The sequence below is a fragment of the Phodopus roborovskii genome, unplaced genomic scaffold (assembly GCF_943737965.1).
Source record: "Phodopus roborovskii unplaced genomic scaffold, PHOROB, whole genome shotgun sequence".
Classification (NCBI taxonomy): Eukaryota; Metazoa; Chordata; class Mammalia; order Rodentia; family Cricetidae; genus Phodopus; species Phodopus roborovskii.
This window is the reverse complement of record NW_026126567.1, coordinates 148,862-168,990: the sequence shown is the minus strand read 5'-3', so window position 1 is coordinate 168,990 and position 20,129 is coordinate 148,862. Positions and strand designations below refer to the sequence as shown.

At 49.6% G+C, this 20,129-nt stretch overlaps 1 protein-coding gene across 1 annotated transcript; it reads right to left on the bottom strand.

Annotated features, from left to right (window-relative positions):
* Positions 1–6,956: 6,956 nt before the first annotated feature.
* Positions 6,957–13,685, bottom strand: LOC127235261 (lymphocyte antigen 6E). Its single transcript, XM_051202490.1, has 3 exons — positions 13,559–13,685; positions 10,569–10,667; positions 6,957–7,436 (listed from the first exon to the last, which is right to left on the bottom strand). The coding sequence occupies exons 1-3, from the start codon at positions 13,608–13,610 to the stop codon at positions 7,225–7,227; spliced, it is 363 nt and encodes a 120-aa protein (XP_051058447.1). The 5' UTR covers positions 13,611–13,685; the 3' UTR covers positions 6,957–7,224.
* Between the last annotated feature and the right edge of the window lie 6,444 nt (positions 13,686–20,129).

Genomic DNA, 20,129 nt, shown 5'->3' with positions numbered 1-20,129 from the left:
CTTCCATGTGCTTCTTCTTGAAATGATTTTTGCACTTGGCAGTGTTGTTTATCAATTAAAAATCAAGACTCAAATATTGGGGTAAGAACCTGAAAGATCAGAGAAGAGGGAGCAGCCACCAGTTGCTTCCTACCTCTCTTGTTCTGACATCCAAAAGGGCAGAGTCTCTCTCTTAGCCCTGCCTTATTACTTCCTCTCTCCTCTCTGTCTATGGTCCTCCAAAGCTCTATGGTTAGTTTCTGGTCTTTGAGTGGCTGACACTGTTCTCTGACTCCAAGCAAGCTTTATTTGTCAGAACACAATCAAAATATCATGCAACATGGCAGGATGTGGAATCTGGGAGGGTCTTGGAAGGAGCCCCTGAAGAAGGCTCATCTCTGTCCCATGCTGTCCTCTGTTTTGCTAGGTAGTGCCTGGGATTTACTTAGGGTAGCTGGAACTGGGCCCACCCAGTTCCAGGGCCTCCGCGAATACATCAGATGCAGGGAGAATGGGTGGGTGGAGGGAAGGGAGTGTGACTTCAAGCCCTGGGAACAGAACTTAGGTTTCCATGACAGGGTGGTGACGCTGGAGTTGGCAGGTATGGGAAGATGACTCATGGAAACTGCTGGAAAAACAGTTTTGGAGGTTCTCATGGGCTTGATGGAGTTGTGGGGTCTGGGAATGAAGGGCAGAATAGAAGTGCAGGTCTGAGCCAGGCATTGGTGATGCATGCCTTTAATCCCAGCACTCAGGAGGCAGAGGAAGGTGGATCTCTGTGAGTTTGAAGCCAGCCTGGTCTACAGAGTGAGTTGCAGGATGGGCTCCAGAGCTACACAGAGAAACCCTGTCTCAAAAAAAACCAAAAAGAGGAGGAGGGGAGGCATAAAAGGAGAAGGAAGAGAAGGAGGAGAAGGAAGAGGAGGAGGAAAAGAAGGAGAAGGAGAAGGAGAAGAGGAGACAGTCTGGGCTTGAGACCCAGAGCAATGTACCACAGCCTTCACGCTCATACCCAGGGTAGGAGGAGGCACTTGCATGCCAGTGTGCCCCCAGGGACCTCAGGTTTCACAGTGGCCATAGATCTTGGAGCTGGAGGCTGTAGGTGAGGTCTATGTTGGGGTACATGGTGTGGTCCATGATGAGGTTCATAGTGGGAAGGGTCTTTGTCCTTGGCAGGATTGCTAGGAAGATGTGTCAGCCAGCTATCTCCATCTGGCTCTCAACAGAAGTGTAAAACAGTCACATACTAAATTTACCTTTAGGAAAGAGTGTAGTTTTGGTGGCAGGAGCTCTTGGGGCTACTGGGACAGTCAGCAAGGATCCTGCTGGAGGTTGCCATGCTGGTACTTGGAGGCAATTCAAGATGGAATGGGCACAGGAGCCATCATGTGCCTTACATCTGCCTTTTGCACCTCTTCTCTTATGGATGGCCCCTGCTTTGTGAGCATGGGCCCTGCCAGTCCTTGTTCATAGCTCCGGGGGCTGTGGCTGAGACATGACTTCTACCTTTGAGACATAGGCAGAAGAATGTTGCCCAGGAAATGGAACAAAGGGCCACAGGGCAGGGAATACTGTCACCTGTCTCTCTGGCCTGCCCGCTCCCTGACCTCAGCAGGCTGGCCAGGAAATTGAGAGACAAGCCTGGACTTCTGTCTGGAGCAGAGGTCTTCCTGCTCATGTCCCTCCCACTTGCATTTACGTCTGTGACACAGAGATCATGAGAATGTGAGAGCCCAGGGGGAAGGCACACAGGTGAGTGCAGACACAGTGTAATACCACATCCCTTTTGAATGCACAGCTCTGGGCTGTTTCCTGGCCTGAAGAGGACAGGTCAGATCCCTAGGCTGAAAGTGTTCAAGCACCTTGGGGTATAAAAGTAGGTACACCTCAGCGCCCCCTCCCCCAAGTCATCCTGTACTTCTAGGCACTTTATTCTCTCACTCATAATATTTTTATAATGACCCATTATACCCCAGTCACTACTGGTATAAGGGACACTGAGGAAAGGTAGAGACAGGGCCTATGCCACAGCTAGTAGGACAGAGGGACAAAGATAACCCAGTGCTATGTGCAATGCACGGCATGATTATGACAACTAGAGAGGTGAATGGGGGTGCTGAGGTACTATAGGAGGTCCTATAGGCTTACCTAGGTAGATCTATGTGAGCTGGGACCTGAGGGTAGGTGGTTATTAGCTGATGGAGAGGACACCAGACAAGGACAACTGAGGCTCAGCTTCCCATGCCATACCCTGGTTCTATCTCCTTTTCTGCAAGGCATGGGAATGCTCTGTGAGTCAGACAACAGAGAGAGGGTTGTTTCCCTGGGGCCTATTCTGTATTTAATCACACAGGTAGAGCCTTAGATGACACAGAGATGGGTAGAACTTGGTCAGCATTACTCAGGAAAAGGAGCCATAGCTGAGCCTGGCCTCTGGGCCCAGGGAATCTTCCTCCACACCCCTTTCTTCTAGTACAAGAGTAACCTTTACATATGGAGCCACAAATCTAGACATGGGCATTGCTCATCTGCTGTCTGGCACCTGACATAGCTTTGCCACACCTTAAATTATTCTCTGGGACCCTTCCCACCACCAGCAATTCTCTAAAAGAACCTACTCCCATCATTCATCTATCAATCATACACTTGTGACCCATTCATGTATCCATGTACTCATTCACTCACCCATTTTCCCATCACCTTTTTATCATATGTCCGTTCACCATACATCAATACATCATCTAGCTATCCCCATCCATCCACCCATGTGTGCATCCATTCTATATATAGCCACTTATCCTTTCATCCTATCACCTGTCCATCCATCCACTCATTCATTCAACTACCCATCCTTTACCCACCTATCAAACTACCCATTTATCCACCCTTTTATCCACTTATCCTCCTATGCATCTACATGTTTATCTGTTCACTTACACACTCACCCATCCATCCATTCGCTTATCTACCCATCTTCTACATACCCATCTGTCCATCCATCTATCCATCCATTCATCCATCCATCCCATAAGTACGATCAGCCATGCATTCAAGTGACAGAGCTCAGATTTTCAGGATGCCGTTCAGTAAAGACAGCAAACTGAATTGTGTGACATCAAGTATGAACAAGGCCTATGAAGACAAATAGGTTAGGGCAGCAGGTGGAATGATAGAGGCTATGCTAGACTGAGTAGTCCAGGAAGATCCAAGTGGGCCACATTTTGTTAACAACGGGGAGAGACTTGTGTTGAGTTCAGTTATAGGGTAAGGGAGTTACTCATAACTCCAGGATGGGTGATTGCATTAAGTGCTTGTCAGTTTCTCACCTGCACCCTAACCCCAGGGTGAGTTCTTGACGATCCCTGGGATACTCCCAGAGCCTTTGAGTGAGTCCCTACCTCACCCATGAACCCCTCCTCTATGACTCAGTGTAGACTTGCTCCCAGTGGAGTCCCTCAAGGACTGTGGAAATGAGGTCTCAGCTTGCCCAGAAAAGGGATACTTGATATACAGCATCTCTGCCCTCCAGACCTTGTCCATAGCCTGTGATCTCCATTGATGTGCTCTGCTGTCAGGAGAGTAGAAGCTACCCTGACAAAAGAAAGCTGAGATCGTCAAGCGTGGGAGTCCATGTCAGCAAGGCTGAGGGTGGCAGCTCAGGGGCCTGTGATACACAGGTCACTTGAAGGATGGAAGAGGACTTGGGGAGAGAGTCTCCAGTACTCCCCTAGAGGGAAAGAGATGCCTCACCACACTAGTGCTCTATTGACCTGTCTGTCATCAGTGCTACCCTTGGGGCAGGTGGCTGTCCTCATGTGGCATGACTGGTGTGGAAGGCTGGCCTCCACTCCTTCATCCTCAGGTGGTTGAGGTTGGATCAGAAGGCTCAGCCAAGTACCTTTAAGGAGTCCACTTCAAGGCTGGATCCAGGGCAAGAGTATGTTGCTTGTGAGGAGTTTGCACAGTGCTGTAGTATTCTCTGGGTGTGGGGACAGCCCCAGGGCAGGGAGGAGAGTCCTAAACTGCCCTGCCAGGGAGCTTCACTACTATAATCCTAAAAGCTTAAGAGACCAAGAGGCGTATTGTCTGTACCCAGAGTTACATAAGAGCGAGGAATGGGTAGGTCCTTGGGGTGCAGAGATGCCAGTGCTCAGAGTAGAGAATGCATTATGCAAGGTCAGATGACCAGCTAGGCAGATGCAAAGGACACAGAGAGCACTGTCTTCATTCCAGAACTCTCCACTGGCTGTCACAAAGGGTTTAATCCCAGAGCTGGCCTTCTGTTTCTGGCTCTACTATGAGTTGTTTCTTAGCCTGAGCCCTGCGTAGTCCTAGTTGCTTTTTCCCCACCCAGCCTCCGCTGTGCTGGAGAGTTAGCACCTCAATGGTGCCAACAGTGACACTCCTTGTGTGCATCAACCTCCTCCATCTATACCATCTCCAGACCTTGGGGCCTATGCTGGCAGTCTCTACCACTCAGCCAACCCCATGTCTGTCAAGTTGAAAGGCTGTGGCTACATTCCCAGCTCCACCATCTTTCCCTCACCTCTTTCGAGAACCAAAGCCCTGGCCCTAGACATTGCTGGCTGGAGTCCTTTCCCGCTGACCTAGTGCTGTTAGGGTCAAGCCCAGTATCCCTTACTCTGCCCATAAATATTGCCTGGGCTGGCCACTCCACTTCCCACTGACCCTTCCCAGGAGCTCCACTTCCTTTGCTCCTGCAAAGGGGCACTGTGGGTCAGCAGCTCTGGTACTTCTCCAGGGCAGTTTAGATTATCTTCTTCCTGCAGGCCTGTTCATCCCTCTGCTTTGGCCACCCCTGGCATGGATTTGCAGCTCTGATGAAGGTTGCCATCTCTTGCCACGAGAGGATGAAGTTGTTGTCATTAAGGGTTGCAAATGTAGCAGGAGTCCTGTTTTCCAGAGGACCCATGGGCACTCTGAGGAATGGAAAGATCTCAGGTTGCCTACACCATCTACCTCCCCAGGAGCCACAAGGGTTGGCTGGGGACACTCTAGAAAGTTCTATGCACAACCACTTCCTTCCCTGAGACAAAGAAGGGATTTTAGCTTGGTAGTGACCTGTTCCCCTGCTCTGCCCTGGGAGGTGGCACAGCCACACAGTGGGGGAATGGCTGCCATGAAGGGTAAGGCCCATCTGGCTAGACTACAGAAAAGCTGGTCAGACAGGAAAGGGCTCCTTGTTCCTGGATGGCTATCTTTCACAACCTAGACCTCCAAACTCCATAGAGTTTGGCCAGGCAAGGAAGGCATACAAAGAGGTTCAGGGGATGAGGTATGTCCAGGTTGGGGGGGGGAGTCTTGCTCAGCACCCTGAGCTCACTCAGTATGCTTATCCTCCCAACTTTGTCTTCCACACTGGCAGGGGTGTGATAAGATGGGATCTATCCCCAGCTTGTTGTTCCAAAGGCTTCAAAACATTGCCCAGTGCATACTTCTGATGTGGCCAGTCTTTGAGGGCATGTGAGGCAGGGCACTTGAGCCTAGGCACTAGGGGACTGTGGTTCTGTGAAGATAAAAGGTGTCTTCTGGGATATGTGAAGACACAGAAAGAGGTAGAGGGGCTCTGGGGCTAAGGGGGTAGCAAGCAGGGAATCAGTGGGTGTGTCCTGGCTGGTTGCCTAGGGATTCAGCAGGTGAGGGAAGGATGGCTGAGCTCTGTTTCTGCACTATGGGTGCAGATATTCTAAGCTCTAGATGCCTTGACCTCCTTACCATGATGAACTAGACCTTGAGCTATGAGCCAAAATAAACTCTTTCTTCAGCTGCTTTTGTCAGGGCATTTTATTACAGTGATAGCACAAAACAGCAGGGATGGGAAACAAACTCTCTAGAGTTGAAGGTCTCCGACTTTACCCTTCAAGAAGAGCCCCAGAGGAGGTGTGGCAATGGGTGGTCTCAGAGTCCTGGTGATTGTCCACAATGATGAGGGTTTCCCATGCCACCAACCAGGGAGCCCTGGGGGCATTGTGAAGGGTATGAGTATCTTGCCAGTACAGTAGCAGCATCAGGGACATCACAGCTCAGAAGGGTTATCAGGGGACCCCTGTGAGCACCCTCACTTGGGGTGTGGTAGAAGTCTGCTCTCTCTATCTTGGCCAAGGAGACCCAGTGTAAACACAGGAGGCAGAGCGCAGGACAGAGGCACCACTCTTGTTCTTGAGCTTCTGCATTAAGAACTTCACCTGGCCCTCTCTCAAATGCCATGCCTGCCTCTGAGGACGAGACTGACCAAGGACTAGAATTCCCCAAGACCAAACACCTTGGAGCAACTAGACTTACACATTTATTTTTCTCTTAGGACAGCATCAGGGAAGGGTTGGCAAAACAGTGTTTCCAGGGAGACAAAGTGATTTCCCCATGCCCTGAGAAGATGGGCACCTATTGCAATGCCTGACACCAAGTCATAGGTGACCAGCTTCCTCTGCCCACCCCACACAGAGGGCAGTCAGGGGACCTTTTAAAAGTTTAAAAGTTTGGACAGGAACTAATAGGGCCCCTGGACTGGAAAACTTGGCTAACAGATGAAGACCCCGAAAAGGCCCTTTTGGGCAGACTCTGATAGGTCTGTGTAAGTAGATGCATGGGTGTATGTATGTATGCATGCATGGATGTATGGATGGATGAAAAGATGAATGGGTAGATTCATGGGTATATGTATGTATGCATGCATGCATTCATGGATGGGTGAGTAAGTGGGTGGATGGACAGAGTGATTATTGGTAGCCATAGAGTACAAGGACCTGGAAGGATCCAGTGCCCAAACCTTGCAATCATGTCACCATGCCAGGGTCACTTCATGCATAGAAAAGGCTCAGGGGTTCAGATGGCCATGTACAGGGTCCTGCCAGAGGATAATACAAATGCAAGCCTAATGTCTGTTGGATGCTCCTGAAATGAGGGTGGAGGACTTTGAGGGAGACAGCGGCTCTTCTCACTGAGGGTTGCTAGGACTCCCAGGACTCAGCAAAGGGCTGAAGTCTCATAGAAGTGGGGGTTCTTGGTAAGGTGTGTTCTTGTGCCCTTTTGGAGGATTCCCTGAGACAGGAGGAGAGCTGGAACTTTTGGGGGCAGGTGCTGCTGCTTCCTTCCTGAGAGAGACAGGAAGACTGAGTGTGTCTTGGGGAGAATGGGAAAAGAGATTAACAGCCTGGTTGGGTGGGTGTAGTATGCTAATGAGGCTGCAAATAGACCCCTGGCAATAGAGAAAGGCCACCCAGGCCCTCACCAGGCAGCTCGAAGCAGCGCCCACAGTAGACTGATAGAGGCACTGGCCCATAGGGCCCCAAGGCTGCTGGTCAGTCCTGAGGCAGCGCTGCGGTTGCACTGGCTGCCCTCACAGCAGAAGACAGAGAGGGCACGACCATCGGAAGACACAGTGCTGTTGGGGCAGGCTGGCGAGCAGGACTTCATGACCAGGATGCCACCAGGGCTGGCTGTGGAAACAGGAAGAATGTCCATGGGTATTGAGGCCATAGTCCCCACAGCAGTTATTACCCATCTAGCTCTCAGGAGACCCGCAGCCTGAGGTCACATGTTTTGAGGTAATTCCTGGGACTCTGCATGTTTGAGGTGGCAGCTTGGGGTGTCCTTCCTTGGTGACTGTGGGGACATGTTTTCTTTATGGTGGACTGGACTTTGTGACATTTGACTTGAAGACTCTTCCCTCCTTCCCTTCCTCTCTGCCTCCTTCCATCCTTTCCTCCCTCCCTTTTCCCCTCCCTTCTTTTCTGCCTCAGTTTCTGGGTCCCTCGGCTCCCTCTATTTTCCCTTTCCCGAGAGTTATCTTGTTCTACAATCCTCTCCTCTCTTTCCCCATTCCTTCCCATTTCTTCCAGATTTCAGGTACCAGAATATCTTGTGCCCCATTGAGTTCTCAGACCTCTTGAGACTGGGATTGACCAGACAAAGTTGAGTGACCATAGCTCCCTGGCCAGCACAGCAGCCCTTAGTTTTCATAATCCATGAGAAAATCAGAGGCAGGACTCACAAGGGTCCCTGGGAGAGAAGTTGACCTGGGCTAAGGGCATCTCAGGAAGTACCACTGGGCAAAACTTGCTCTCTGTCTGCATGCTCAAAAGGGGATGAGTTGCTGTGTGTTTGCATAAACACAGTGGGGACAGCAGGACTCATGAAAACACACAGCCCTTGGAAAAGTAAGTAGCTTCCCTTAACCTGCACTGTTCAGAGATTCTGGTAGCTGTGACTCCAGATCCATGAGCAGGGTCCCCTGGCCTGCAGTTAGCACAGACACTGTGTGAGTGATGTGGGGTAAGTATCTCAGGATACTTGATCTTTCTATGCCTCAGTTTCTCCACCTAGAAAACATAAACCAAAGATGGGAATAGCCTTTGCCTCAGCCCTTCTTTAGGATAATGAGGAATTTATGAAGAGTTGAGAGCTGTGCTGATGTGAGGAGAGTATGGGCACATGGTAACCATTAGTTGGTAGTAGTTAGTGGCTGAGCTCAGTACCACACTGGATAGTGGTACTTGGCTACACAGGGAACAGAGAGGTTCAGAGTGGTTTGCAGCTGCTCCTGGACAAGAGAACCCAAGTACACTGGCAGGTAGTTCTAGTGGCTGCTATTTGCCCAGGCCCAGGAAGTACCATACGTACACAGCCTCCTCCTGGGGCAAAAGGGACACTAGACTTCTTCATATCTTGCAGTAAATGCCCAATTCTAAACTAGGGACCTTTGCAGCTCCAGATGAGACAAAAGTAAATTAGCTACAGTGGCTGTGTATGAAAATTTATAGGAGATAATGGACACCATGGCACCATTACCTGCCCAGGGTTTAGAGAGAGAAGGTTCTGGCACTGGTAATCAACCTGTTCTCTCTCCCTGGAAACCCAGCAAGATGCTTCCCCAACCCCATCTGACTGGCACACAGGGATTGCAGCAGACCACTAATGTCATTGCACCCCTTTCCCTTCTCACCTTGGGTCTAGGAAGGTCCTTGGCCTGCCCATGTCACTTTACTAGATGGGGGCAGGAACAGATGCCTCTTTCTACCCAGAATGGATTCTCCTACCCAAAGCTCTTGTCTCCATCCCCAACACATGTTGCTTCTCCAGGGAGCTTCCTGCTGCCTTCTGAAGGCTATGTTTCAACTCTGCTTGACTGTGACCTTTGAGGTCCTGGAGTACAGGAATGACTCCATATATCTCAGTGTTCCTACAGTCAGCAGGCAGCCAGGGAGATGGATGGACACACAACAGGCCAGATAGACACATGACCAGTAAGGAGCAAATGCCAGCAAGGGCAGGGACAGGGCAGGAGTCCAGGAGTGCCTGAGAAAAGCTCTTGTGCAGGGATGGAGCTTTGGGGCGCTCTGATTCCTGGGTACTTGTGGACCCTCACTGTTTTCCATCTTGGCCTCTGCTTATGTCTTTGCTGGATTTTGGTTCCTGATGTGTCATTCACCATTTTTGGGCAAATAACTCATCCGCACTGTTCTTGCCTTGTGCCCTGGGCACTTGTGGGCCTGCATCCCACTAGTTGTTTGCCTTTTGCAGCACTACTTGCCTCTGAGAAGGTTGCTCCTCTGCTGAGTGAGCAGGGTCCTGGAGGCAGTGGAGGAGTATATAATGTTACTTCCTAGAGCCCTGTGAGCCAAGCAGCACAAGAACCAGCCAGGGTGTGGACAGGAGTATGGCGTAGTCTGGGCTGGGTGTGTGAGTGACCTCTACCAGGGCACTGCCTCTTCATAAAATAGCTCCAAGTCTGAGCTATAAGTGCCTGTGTCACTACTGGGATTTGTGGGAAACTGTTCTGATGGACAGACCAGGGCCACTGTGAAGCCACCTGGTTTCCTTCCCCTGCTCCCAGAATAGGATCTTGGAAGAAGCTGTCCAGTGATCATAACAACTTCCATTCACCGGGGCCCGTGGCCTCATGACCCAGTTCCAATGGCAAAAGCAAAGAGAGTACCCCGAACCCTTCTAGACTTAGAGGTGACACTGTCCACTTGGATCCTAAGAGTCTGAAAGGTTTGTCAACTTCTCTGATACACCCATGTTTTCTTCTGGGACCACTTCAGATAAGTGACTCCCTGTTCCCAGCTACACTCCAGCATCAAGCCTGAACCCCATCACAGCCACCATCACAGCCCAATACACAAGCTCTAGGCCCCATCACAGCCCCACTGCTCGGGAGAGAACCAGGTGCACAGTGGGACGTAAAGGAGAGGTCCTGGCCTGGGAAATGAGAGTACTGGTCAGCATCAGAATTGAGTTCTAGAATAATTGCAGGGTACCCAGGAGCAGAGGCTATGGCCAGCTGATTGGAGGCAGGGATCTGGGTGAGCAGGAAGGGTCAGGAGGGGCCTGGAAGAGCAGGGTGTGATATTGGTGTTTTAAACATGCTAGCCTATACCCGACCCTCCTCCCTCCTAATCTTTAGCCTAGTTTAAAGTGTGGACTAGAAAGTGATAGTGTCCCTAGAGTCTGGAGTGGGGATAACAAGGGCTTCTGATGTAGAGGATGGAAAGAGGTCAAAGGGGGCCAGAAAGTGCTTGTGCAGTGCTGGTGGGGCGGGATGGGCCTGTGTGGCCCAGGGTACTCACTGGCCCGAGTGATCACACAGAACTTGTCCGTCAAGGCGCACTCCACGAGAGACTCGCAGTTCTCGTGCCCACAGCACACATGGCAGTGCAGGGCCCGGGCTGGGGGGAAGCACAGGCCATCAGTCTGGGCTGGGGCTGAGACTAAGTGCCCAGCTGCCTGCCTAGTGGCCCACATGAGATCATGCTCTCTGATCCTCCTTCCCCTGCAGGAGTTCCCTCTGGGAGGGTCTGAGAAACTAGGAACTTCTTGGTAGTGATTCTGAGAGTTCCTTCCTCTGTCCCCTCTGTCCCTTCTGGTCCTGTGTATGTTGGTATCAAAGTGTCAGCTTGAGTGATAGACAGGTGTGGAGTGTGATGGTATGCTACCCTAAGGCTAAACTCAAATGTCTTCTGTCTAAAGCTTCCTATCTGCTCTGTATTAATCTCTTTGTTAAGGAGACTGGGAACATTAGTGAACTGTCAGCTAAACCAGGAGATCAGATGCATAGGTAGATGCATGTACGTATATACGTATGAAGTTGAAGCACAGATGCCTAGATGGGCAAATGGATAGATGAATGGGTGTGTGGTTATATGGCTAGACAGATAGATGAGTGAATGGATACATGTGTGAGGAATGGGCAGATAGGTGGGCGGGCAGATGGATGAACAGTTGGGTAGTGAAAGACTGCATGGATGGATTGCTTCATGGGCAAATGGATGTTTAGAAGACTACATAGGTGGATTGATGGATAGATGCATGCATGGAGGAGTAAAAGTGGATGATGGAAAGGATGGAGCAGTAAGAAGCAATATAAAGAGGGCTGATTTAGAACTTCTAATCCTCACTATCCCTACTGAAATCCATGTTGTACTCACCTATAACATGGGAATAACAGTGTTCTCAGCTTTCTTGGATAGTAAAATGAGAGAATTCATAATGCACATGGCTCCTAGCCCTTCTTTCCTAAAAGACAACTGAAGGGAGCTTCAAGGGCTAGGGAAAGCTGGCTTCCTTGCTAGGGCAGGCTGGCTCTAATGACTTTGTGTCTCTAAGCATCAGTAGGTACTTAGATACTGTTCATCTGGAGGGAAGGAACAGCCTGGCCCTGCCCATTCTGCCTAAGGCCTGCTGCCTGCTGGTAGCTCCCACCTCCCAGGCTGAAGGCTGAAGTGATAGGGAGTGGGCAGGCTCCAGAGATGGGTGGTTCCAGATGCTGTGACATTGGCGACACAAACTGACAGGCCCTTGAGAGAACACAGAATACCTAGGCATGGCTGATTCAGTGAGCAGTGAAATTCCTGTAAGGGCAGCTGGAGCAGAACACAACGATTACTCCATATTGACTCCTGAGAGGCAACATGGTTTGTGAGTGGGTACAATAGGACCCTACATCTGAGTCCACACAGGTGGATTTCTATGTGTGGTTGGGAACAGTTGCATTAGGCAAAGGTGTGGGGCTGCAGAGACAAGGCCAGCTTAAAGTCTTGCAAGGACCTTTCAGCTGCAACAAGACAGGCTAGGGCTTCTGGTGCAGATGTCTTTGTGTCAAGCCTTGAGAGGGGTGTCCTGTAAGGAGTGTCTAGTAGGATTTTAATTTAAGAGTATTGAATAGCAGATATGTTTGGTAGAAGTGTCTTACAGGGGACAGGGGAATGTCCTGTAGGGATTTCTCTGTAAGGGTATCAGGTAACCAGTGTCATTGGCACTGTACATCTGTTGGATGGAATTAAATGACCACACCTCCCACATAAGAATCATCAGTATTGAAGTTGTGGTGGCCCTGTGTTCAGAGTTGGGAAGTGTCTGTGAAACTCCTTTCTGGGATAAGAGATATACATTTCTCAGGTTAGGGTTTCTGGAACCCTCAGGAAAAATGGCTTCCTCATTGGCAGTGTCTCCTGGCTATCCTCTCCCAACCCATGCAGTCTCTCTGCATACTTGTCCCCAGTCCTGTTTGTCTGGGGATATACTCCTAGGTTATTCTCAGTTTCCTCATTGTGGTCCCCAGAGACCCTCTGTTCTAGGAGCTGGTGAGAGTTCCTGGGCTGTTCTCCTTCAGAGCCCCAACAAGTTTCCAGCAGGAACCACCCTTTAAGAATGCTATAAGCTCAACCTCTCAGGAAAGCTAAGACTTGAGGACAAAAGTGTCCCAGCCAGTCAGTGTCCCCACCTTCTGACTCAGTCCTCCTGCCTTGTAGCTGCTTCCTGCCTCCAGGGTTGTCATTCCTGATTGGTGTCCTTGATCTGAGTCCTTTCTGGCATCTTCCTTGTGTTCTAAGCAATTCCCCCAAATCTGACCCTGACCTCCTCCCTGTTTAACAGCCCTTGCCCACCATCCCTCCATCTTCCTACTGAGCACCTGGTGGTTAGACTGCTGCCCAAGGTTGTTTTCCTTCTCCCTCCGCCCCCTCCCCAAGCTCAGGGGAAACTGATGACGGTTAATTATCTTGGAGATGATAATTATTCCACTGATAATCACAGACTGAAGCACATCCCTCCCACTCCCAGCCTCATTTCTGTCCCTAAACCAGGTCATCAGGGTCACGGCAGAGTGTGCTGGAGGTGTTGACCCATGCAGTCTGTCTTGCCCATGTCTTTCCTTCCTTTTTTAGCACTGAAAATCCTGGATTCCTGAGCACCTCATCCTGGGAAGAGGGAGAATAGTTGGCCATTCTCACTAAATCCCAGGTTCCAATACTTACAAGTGGTACCCAGGGGTACTTCCCCTTCAAGGACCTATAGTTTCTTACCCTAATTTTTATACCCCCCATGCACACAAAGAGCCAGAAAGGTACCACATAATATCTAAAGGAAAAAGGTTTCTGAATCTGGCTGGTCAGGGAGCCACCATAGGAGCCTCTTCCAGCCTCCCTGCAGCCTCCTCACCAGGCCAGCGTTCCAAATGTTACCTTCTCTCTCAGCTCAGAAGTCCCACCTGCCCCATGCTCCTGAACCCTCCCCAGAGGCTGCCTGACTCCCTTCAAACCAGGTGCATCCAGTGCCTTACCCAGAGAAGCACACACAACAGCCAGCAGCAACACCACCAGGAGGGTCCTCATCTTGGATGTCCACCAGCAACTGGCAGCCACTAGGGAAAGAGCACTTTTATAAGGCCAGCGAGTGCCTGAGAAAACCTGGTAATTTGGCTGGAGGATGAGCTTGGGGTGGCAAGACTGGCCTGACTCATGTCCCCCAGGCTCCCTCAGCACCACCTCCAAGATGCCCTTTAACCTGCCCTTTGGTCCTGAGCCAAAGCCTCTTCTTTCAGCAATTACCAGGAGACTCCAGTTGCATCAGGGAAAATAAAGGGGGTCTGCAGTGACAGTGAGAAACATGTGGCTCTCCCTGAGGGGTCTCGGAGTATCACAGTCCCTCCCCCTGCTTTGTTCCTCACATCAGGCAGTCAGAGAGACGCCAAACCCAGTTTCATGGCAGAAACGGGGGTGGGGGCATATTATAGGCTGAATCTGGCCCCTTCAATCTCAATGTGTGCACAGTTCTTGAGATCAGGTCACAAGGTTAATTCTAGCCTGGAGGTCCGCCTATGTAGAGGTTAATCTGGGTCAGGGAACTTCATCAGGGCAAAGACTGGGTGCACTGACAGCTTGGTGCATATCCCATCCCTGCATCTGGCTCCCACTTTGGGAGCCGTGCAATGAATGCCCAGGGTTTCTAGGAGAGACAGGAAATGACTTGTACTTATATTATGGGGTCTTACTGGAGTCTGAAGCTGAGAGATGGGATCTCACATTTTCTACCATCTCTCCTGTCCCATCCCATGGTTGGCCCTGCCCAGGCTTCCCCATGCCTAGACTTCCTGGTCCCCCCTGCTGTATGTGCCTGTGGAATCTGGCTCCCTCAACCCTTAGAGTATGCCATGCCTCTACCTTCAGACCTTCATCCAGGCTTAGCCTTGTGCCCAGAACACACCCTCTCAGAAAAATCACCTTTATCAAAACATTCTTCTTAGCCCTTGCCCCTGGCCTGTGCCTAGGAGGTGCCCACACAGCCCCAGATCACTTTCTAGATGTCTCTTAGAGACCTAGAAGCTCAAGGGCCTATTTTCTGTCTTCCTTGGGTCTGGATAAAGATCCTGGGGGCCTCACTGGGCTGTGAGTGATAAAAGATAGTGGTGGATCAAAGGAAGGTGAGCTTGCATACCCAGGAAAGGGAGGCTGGAGTCTGCTCCTGGGAGTAGGGAAGTGACTCTCTGACCTCAGCACCGGAGTTGTAGAACCAGACTTTGGCCTTACACCCTGTGCTCCAGGCAGCTCTGCAGTCTTATCTGAATGGTTTTTCATATTCTTTAGAAACTTCATGGTTTGGGGCATGTTTGTTTCCACTTTTCTCAGCCTCTAAATGGCAAAGTGGAACTGACCTTTGTCAGGAGCCTACAGAGTGCTCTGTAAGGGCTATGGGAATCTGGTCTCTGACCAGCTCCCTGTCACAAGGACCTTGATATGCTGCACACCAAAGGTGCTGTTGGCTGTGACCCCTGGTGTTCCCCAGGTACTGTTCTGTTTACCCACTCCACCAGCTCATGTTTGCTCTGAGCTTGGAACTTCCTACATGTGGAAAGGATTTGAGTGAGCTTTCAGGGCCCAATGGGACACAGCAGCCTCAGCCCTCTCTGTTCCGGGACTCAACTTCCTGGGATGCCATCAAGCTAGCTGCCAAGTCTGGGTGTCTCCTTGCTCTGCTGGCCAGGCAATTAGGAGTAGTGTGATGTAACAAACCTGATGCTAGCCAGCAGTGCATGGGCCCCAGTCATAGCCCTAGAGAAAAAAGAGGTAGGCCCAAGGCTGTACCCATGGGCTTTAACACTTCCAGTGGGTGGACCCCAGATGGGCACTTCTGTACAGGAGACATATCACCTCCAGGAATATATAAGCTTCCACTGACACACACCTCCAGTGATTTGATAAGACAACACTGTTCTCTCTCTTCCTAACCTGGATGGGCCTGCTTCTTAGCCTCTCTCCATCCCAGTACCCATGAAGTTATGGGACTCTGTGTGAAAGAGGAGAAAAAAAGAGCTTGAGCAGCAGAGGCATCAGAAGTGGGCAAAACTGATACCTCTGTTCTAGGCAATGAGCCAGCTTCTCGGTACCAGGGGCTTGGGATGGTGCCTGTGTGCACATGTGTGGTGGGACCCACATTAACAGAAGTAATCATGGTCACACAGCAGCTGGGCCAGGGGCCAGTGGTACTTTTTTGGAGAAGCTGCAAGTCATATGCACTCTAGAGTGTAAATGGAATCTTGAAAGTAGAAAACCTAGGCAGTGTGACTCAGAAACAGACCAGAATCTCATGGCTTCCAAAAGCTCTGTGCTGACAATGTCAGCTGGATTAAACAGGGAAGTCAGGGAAGCTAATTTGGAGATCTGCAAGAACAGTGTGTTCCCTAAGAGGGAACTGATGGATTCTGGCCCCAACCAAACTCAAAAAGGCTTTTAAGAGGGAAAGATTTTGTAGACTGTGTGGGACGAACTGCTACACTGCCCATCAATGGAGCTGGGCTCCTCGTGCAGAGGCTGTAGCTCTCTGCGATGAACTCTTGTTAAGCTAATGAGCCACCTGAATCGCACTCCCATGCAGTTGGATGGGTGCTAGTTATAGCCTAGACTCTCTTAGCTGGCCCATAATTAACATTTATCTTTCTAGTCTGGCATTAGCCTCCATTCCCAGAAGCCAACAAGGAACAGGACTGCCACTCATGGGAAGTGCAGGGCAGATGAAAGAACCTGGCATGGGCCAACCATCCCTGCCAGTCTGGAGGAGTTCAAGTCCATTTCAGAAGAATTCTGGCTCCCTATCAAGAGCCCAAGGCCTCCTTGGGAATCAAGACCCTGGCTTCCTCCCACCCTTCTACCTTGCCTTTTCCTACCTGTGCTGAGGACTTGGCAGAATGGGCTGCTCACAGATTCTGAAGTCACTCTATAAGAACCAGGCTGGAGACCCTGCACAGCAACACAGAGCTTCATTCCACATGCTAGCTTCCTAAGTTTAAAGCCCTTGTGTAAGCTACCACCATGTTTGAGTATGACCCATGCCTGTCCACTGATTCACAATGAATAATCCCTTAGTTGCTTATAGTGTCCCCACTATTTGCCAGTACTGGCAACTCACAAGATCCTAAGAAGCCAAGCAACATCTCTAGTCACCTCTTTCCAGGGGGAGCTTAAGGGGTCATGATGATGAAGTGTTAGGGGCCCTCAATAGGATTCTGCAGCAAAAATGAGACATTTAGGGAAAACCAAAGAAAACTGCACAAAAACACTGGGCCAGTACTGAGTCATTAACCTTAATGAACAGACAACAGGAATCTAAAACATGGGGGTAGGGAAAGCTGAGGGTTGGGAATTTTGGAAACATGTAGTAGTTAAACTGTGTTTGCAAATTCTTTGTGAATCTACACCCATTGCAAAAGGGAAAGTTGATATTAAAATATTGCAATGTCTATGGAAGGCCAGGGACTCAAGGTGTGTTGTGTCCTCAAATGAGCTATGGGGCAACCGTCACACTTCTCATATTCAAACAAGCTAGAGTGGGAGTGGCTGCTGCTCTGGCAGCCAGAAGATGCCTTGGAAGTGGTTTTGTTTTGCAGGCAAAGATAGTATCTCTCCAGCAACCTGAAGAAGGCAAAGAAATTGTTTGTTTTAGCAGATAAGATGCTGGGATAATGAAGCAAAGGCCACAATTCAGGCCATCATTCATTAATCCATAATGATTACTCTGGCTCCCAGGTATGCTTGAACCTGGGACCTGGTCACACTGGCCCTGACCTTGGTCACATCCTAAGCCCCTATCCTGGTCACAGCTAAGTTCTAATCTTGGTCACAGATCATACACTGCACCTTGATTCTGTTCACATACAACTGAGCTCTGATCTTTAAGTTCTTATCCCGGTCACATACTGGCCCTGATCCTTGTCACACAGAGCCCTGGCCTAGGTCACAGAGATTGATAGGTGTCATCTGAGATCTCAGAAAAGCTTGGGAGAAACAAAGTGTATAAAGTACCTCACAAAGGACTAAAATGGCAGCTGTGATTTAGATTGTGAGGTTGGTTGAAAATTAGGAAGTCAAGGTGATCCGGGAGCTTATTCCTGGCCAACTTTGTTTCATTCCCTTCTTTCAATCCCATGTATTACATCTTGCTGCTCATCTGTCTTCCTGTAAGGGTGGACACCAGCTTCCCTCAGCCCATCTTGGGGGATCCTGTCTTGGTTCCAGGTTCACTCAATGCTACAGTTGCTATACTGGCTCCTGCCTGCCCAGGCATATCCTGGCTGCCTACTCCCTGAGCATTGCTGGCTCCTAGTGGGGAGACAGGGGCAGGAGGCAAAAACACAGATAATTGTTTCAGGTGCCTGGGGCGGCTGGCTGTACCAGTCCTGCTCCTGACTGGGAAGTATCTGGTATTTCTGCAGGAGACAGCTGTGTAAACAAGGACATTCTGCTTGCCCTCCCAGTTCCCAGTACTTCAGGGGGTAACCTGACAGTTGCTTGATGCACAGGCTGTTCCTTTCAGGCAGAAAATTTTGTGAATGAGATTCTGTCTTAGGGGACATTTGCCTGAGTTCCTTTCTCAGGTCATGGTACCCATCATTCCCCCATTGCCAGATAAAAATGCTGGCACCTTTTGGGCAGGGCACTGGGTTTTCCTGCTTACCTGCTTACCACGGGGCTGAAGGGCAGGTGGTGCTACCAGAGTACAGGCTCCCTCTATCACCCTCTGCTGGTCAATCAGAAGCATGGCATGTAGAGCTGATGCCCGAGCCCTGCCCAAAGGTTGGGTGCAAAGCTTGGCCACAAGCATCCTAACTTGGCAACTACAGCTCCTTCAAACTTTGGGAGTAAGTGAACAAATGTCCTAGCTACTGTCCTTTTGAACTTATCTCATTATCCCCCAAGTGCTGTGTTAATTGATGTTCCATCACTGTGACAAAAATCTCTAGGACAAACCACTCAAGAGAGCAAAGGTTCATTTTGGCTTATCTTTTCAGGTTAGTGGTTGCTGGTCACATGGCTGCATGGGGTTTAGGTCTGTGGCAAGATACAATCATGCCGAAAAGGCATGGTGGGTGAAAACCACCCACCTGTGGAGACAAGGAAAGTAGGGGGACATACGGAAGAATGGTCTCGGGACCCCTCACAAGCATACCCTGTGAACTGCTCCCTTGATGACCTCCTGGCAGTTCATTCAACTGTGAACATATCAGCAGATTAATCACTGATGAAGCTGGCATCCTCATGATCCAATCCACCTACCACTGGCTAGGGACTAAGCCTTTAGCACATGCACCTTTGGGGGAGTGCTCTGCATTCAAACAATTGAGCAGGTGAGTGCCATACAGCCATCTGTGGACAACTGGTCAGAGCCCCAGAGGTCTGTCCAATATCTCAGAAGGTCCTCCAGGAACTTCTTTCTCCTGTATCCACCAGACCTGCATGGTGGCCCCACAGACCTCACTCTCATACCCTCCCATCTTTCACAAATATTTTCTCAAAATGCTCTTGCAGCTGAATCCTGGCACTCAATATCAAACTAACATGAAGTACACCTGGTTTGCCTAAGAGCTTGCCCCTGGACCAGTGGGACTGTGCCTACTTGCTCTTAATGAGCTTTCTTATAAGGTAGTGCCCATCAGAATCCCTAAATTTCCTAAACACTTATCTTTACATCTCCGTCCTCCTGCAGAGACCCTTCTAGAAAGAGAATCTAACATTTGTAGACAGCATATTCTTATTTTATTCTAGGTCTTCATACCTATGTTAGTCTGGTATAGTCACAACAACAATTAATTTGGTAAAAAACAAAAACAAAAACAAAACAAAACAAAACAAATCCAGTTCCTGTTAATGTTGCTGAAGACACATCAGTTCCAAACTGAAGACTATTATGTGTCTACTTCTACAGGCCTATTTTCTACTGAATATCAGACCCATTTAAATAAACTCCAACAGTATTTTGCCATATGGGCTGGTATACTTTCTGTTGCTGTGGTAAAACACCATTACCAAAAGCAACTTGGGGAGGTAAAGGTTAACTTCAGTTTAGAGTTGTCCATCCTGTAGGAAACCCAGGGTTTCAGGAAAGAGCCAAGAGGAAGGAACTAAAGCAAAAATGATTAGGATGTCTGCATCATACCCTGTTGTTGACTGGGGCTTGCCACTTTGCTGATACAATCCAGGACACTATAGATGGCATCATCCACAATGGGAAGGGCTCCCCCACACCAGTCATTAATGTAAAAAATGTCACTATATACTCGCTGATTGGCCAAACTGATGGAGGCTTTTCCCCATTGATGTTCCACTTCCAAGATGATTCACAGACCAAAACTCCAGCCAACTAAAACAAACAAACAAAAAACTTTAACAGAATATCAAATTAATTCTCTTACATGTTCACCATCCCCTACCCCATCCTGTTTCTTCAGGATACTCGTTTTGTCTGCCCTAACAACAGTAGTACACCTCAATTTCACTTCAGGAATGTAGGGATGGCCTGGGTGATGTTACCTGGTAGATTAATGATGGGGTGTGAACTCAAAAGCCTGAGATGGACAGATG

Excerpts from the sequence above, each read along its gene's own strand:
- LOC127235261 (XM_051202490.1), bottom strand. The coding sequence starts at position 13,610 with ATGAGGACCCTCCTGGTGGTGTTGCTGCTGGCTGTTGTGTGTGCTTCT. Across the intron at positions 10,668-13,558 it reads TGTTGTGTGTGCTTCTCTGG|CCCGGGCCCTGCACTGCCAT; the intron begins GTAAGGCACTGG and ends GCTTCCCCCCAG. Across the intron at positions 7,437-10,568 it reads CTGTGTGATCACTCGGGCCA|CCAGCCCTGGTGGCATCCTG; the intron begins GTGAGTACCCTG and ends CTGTTTCCACAG.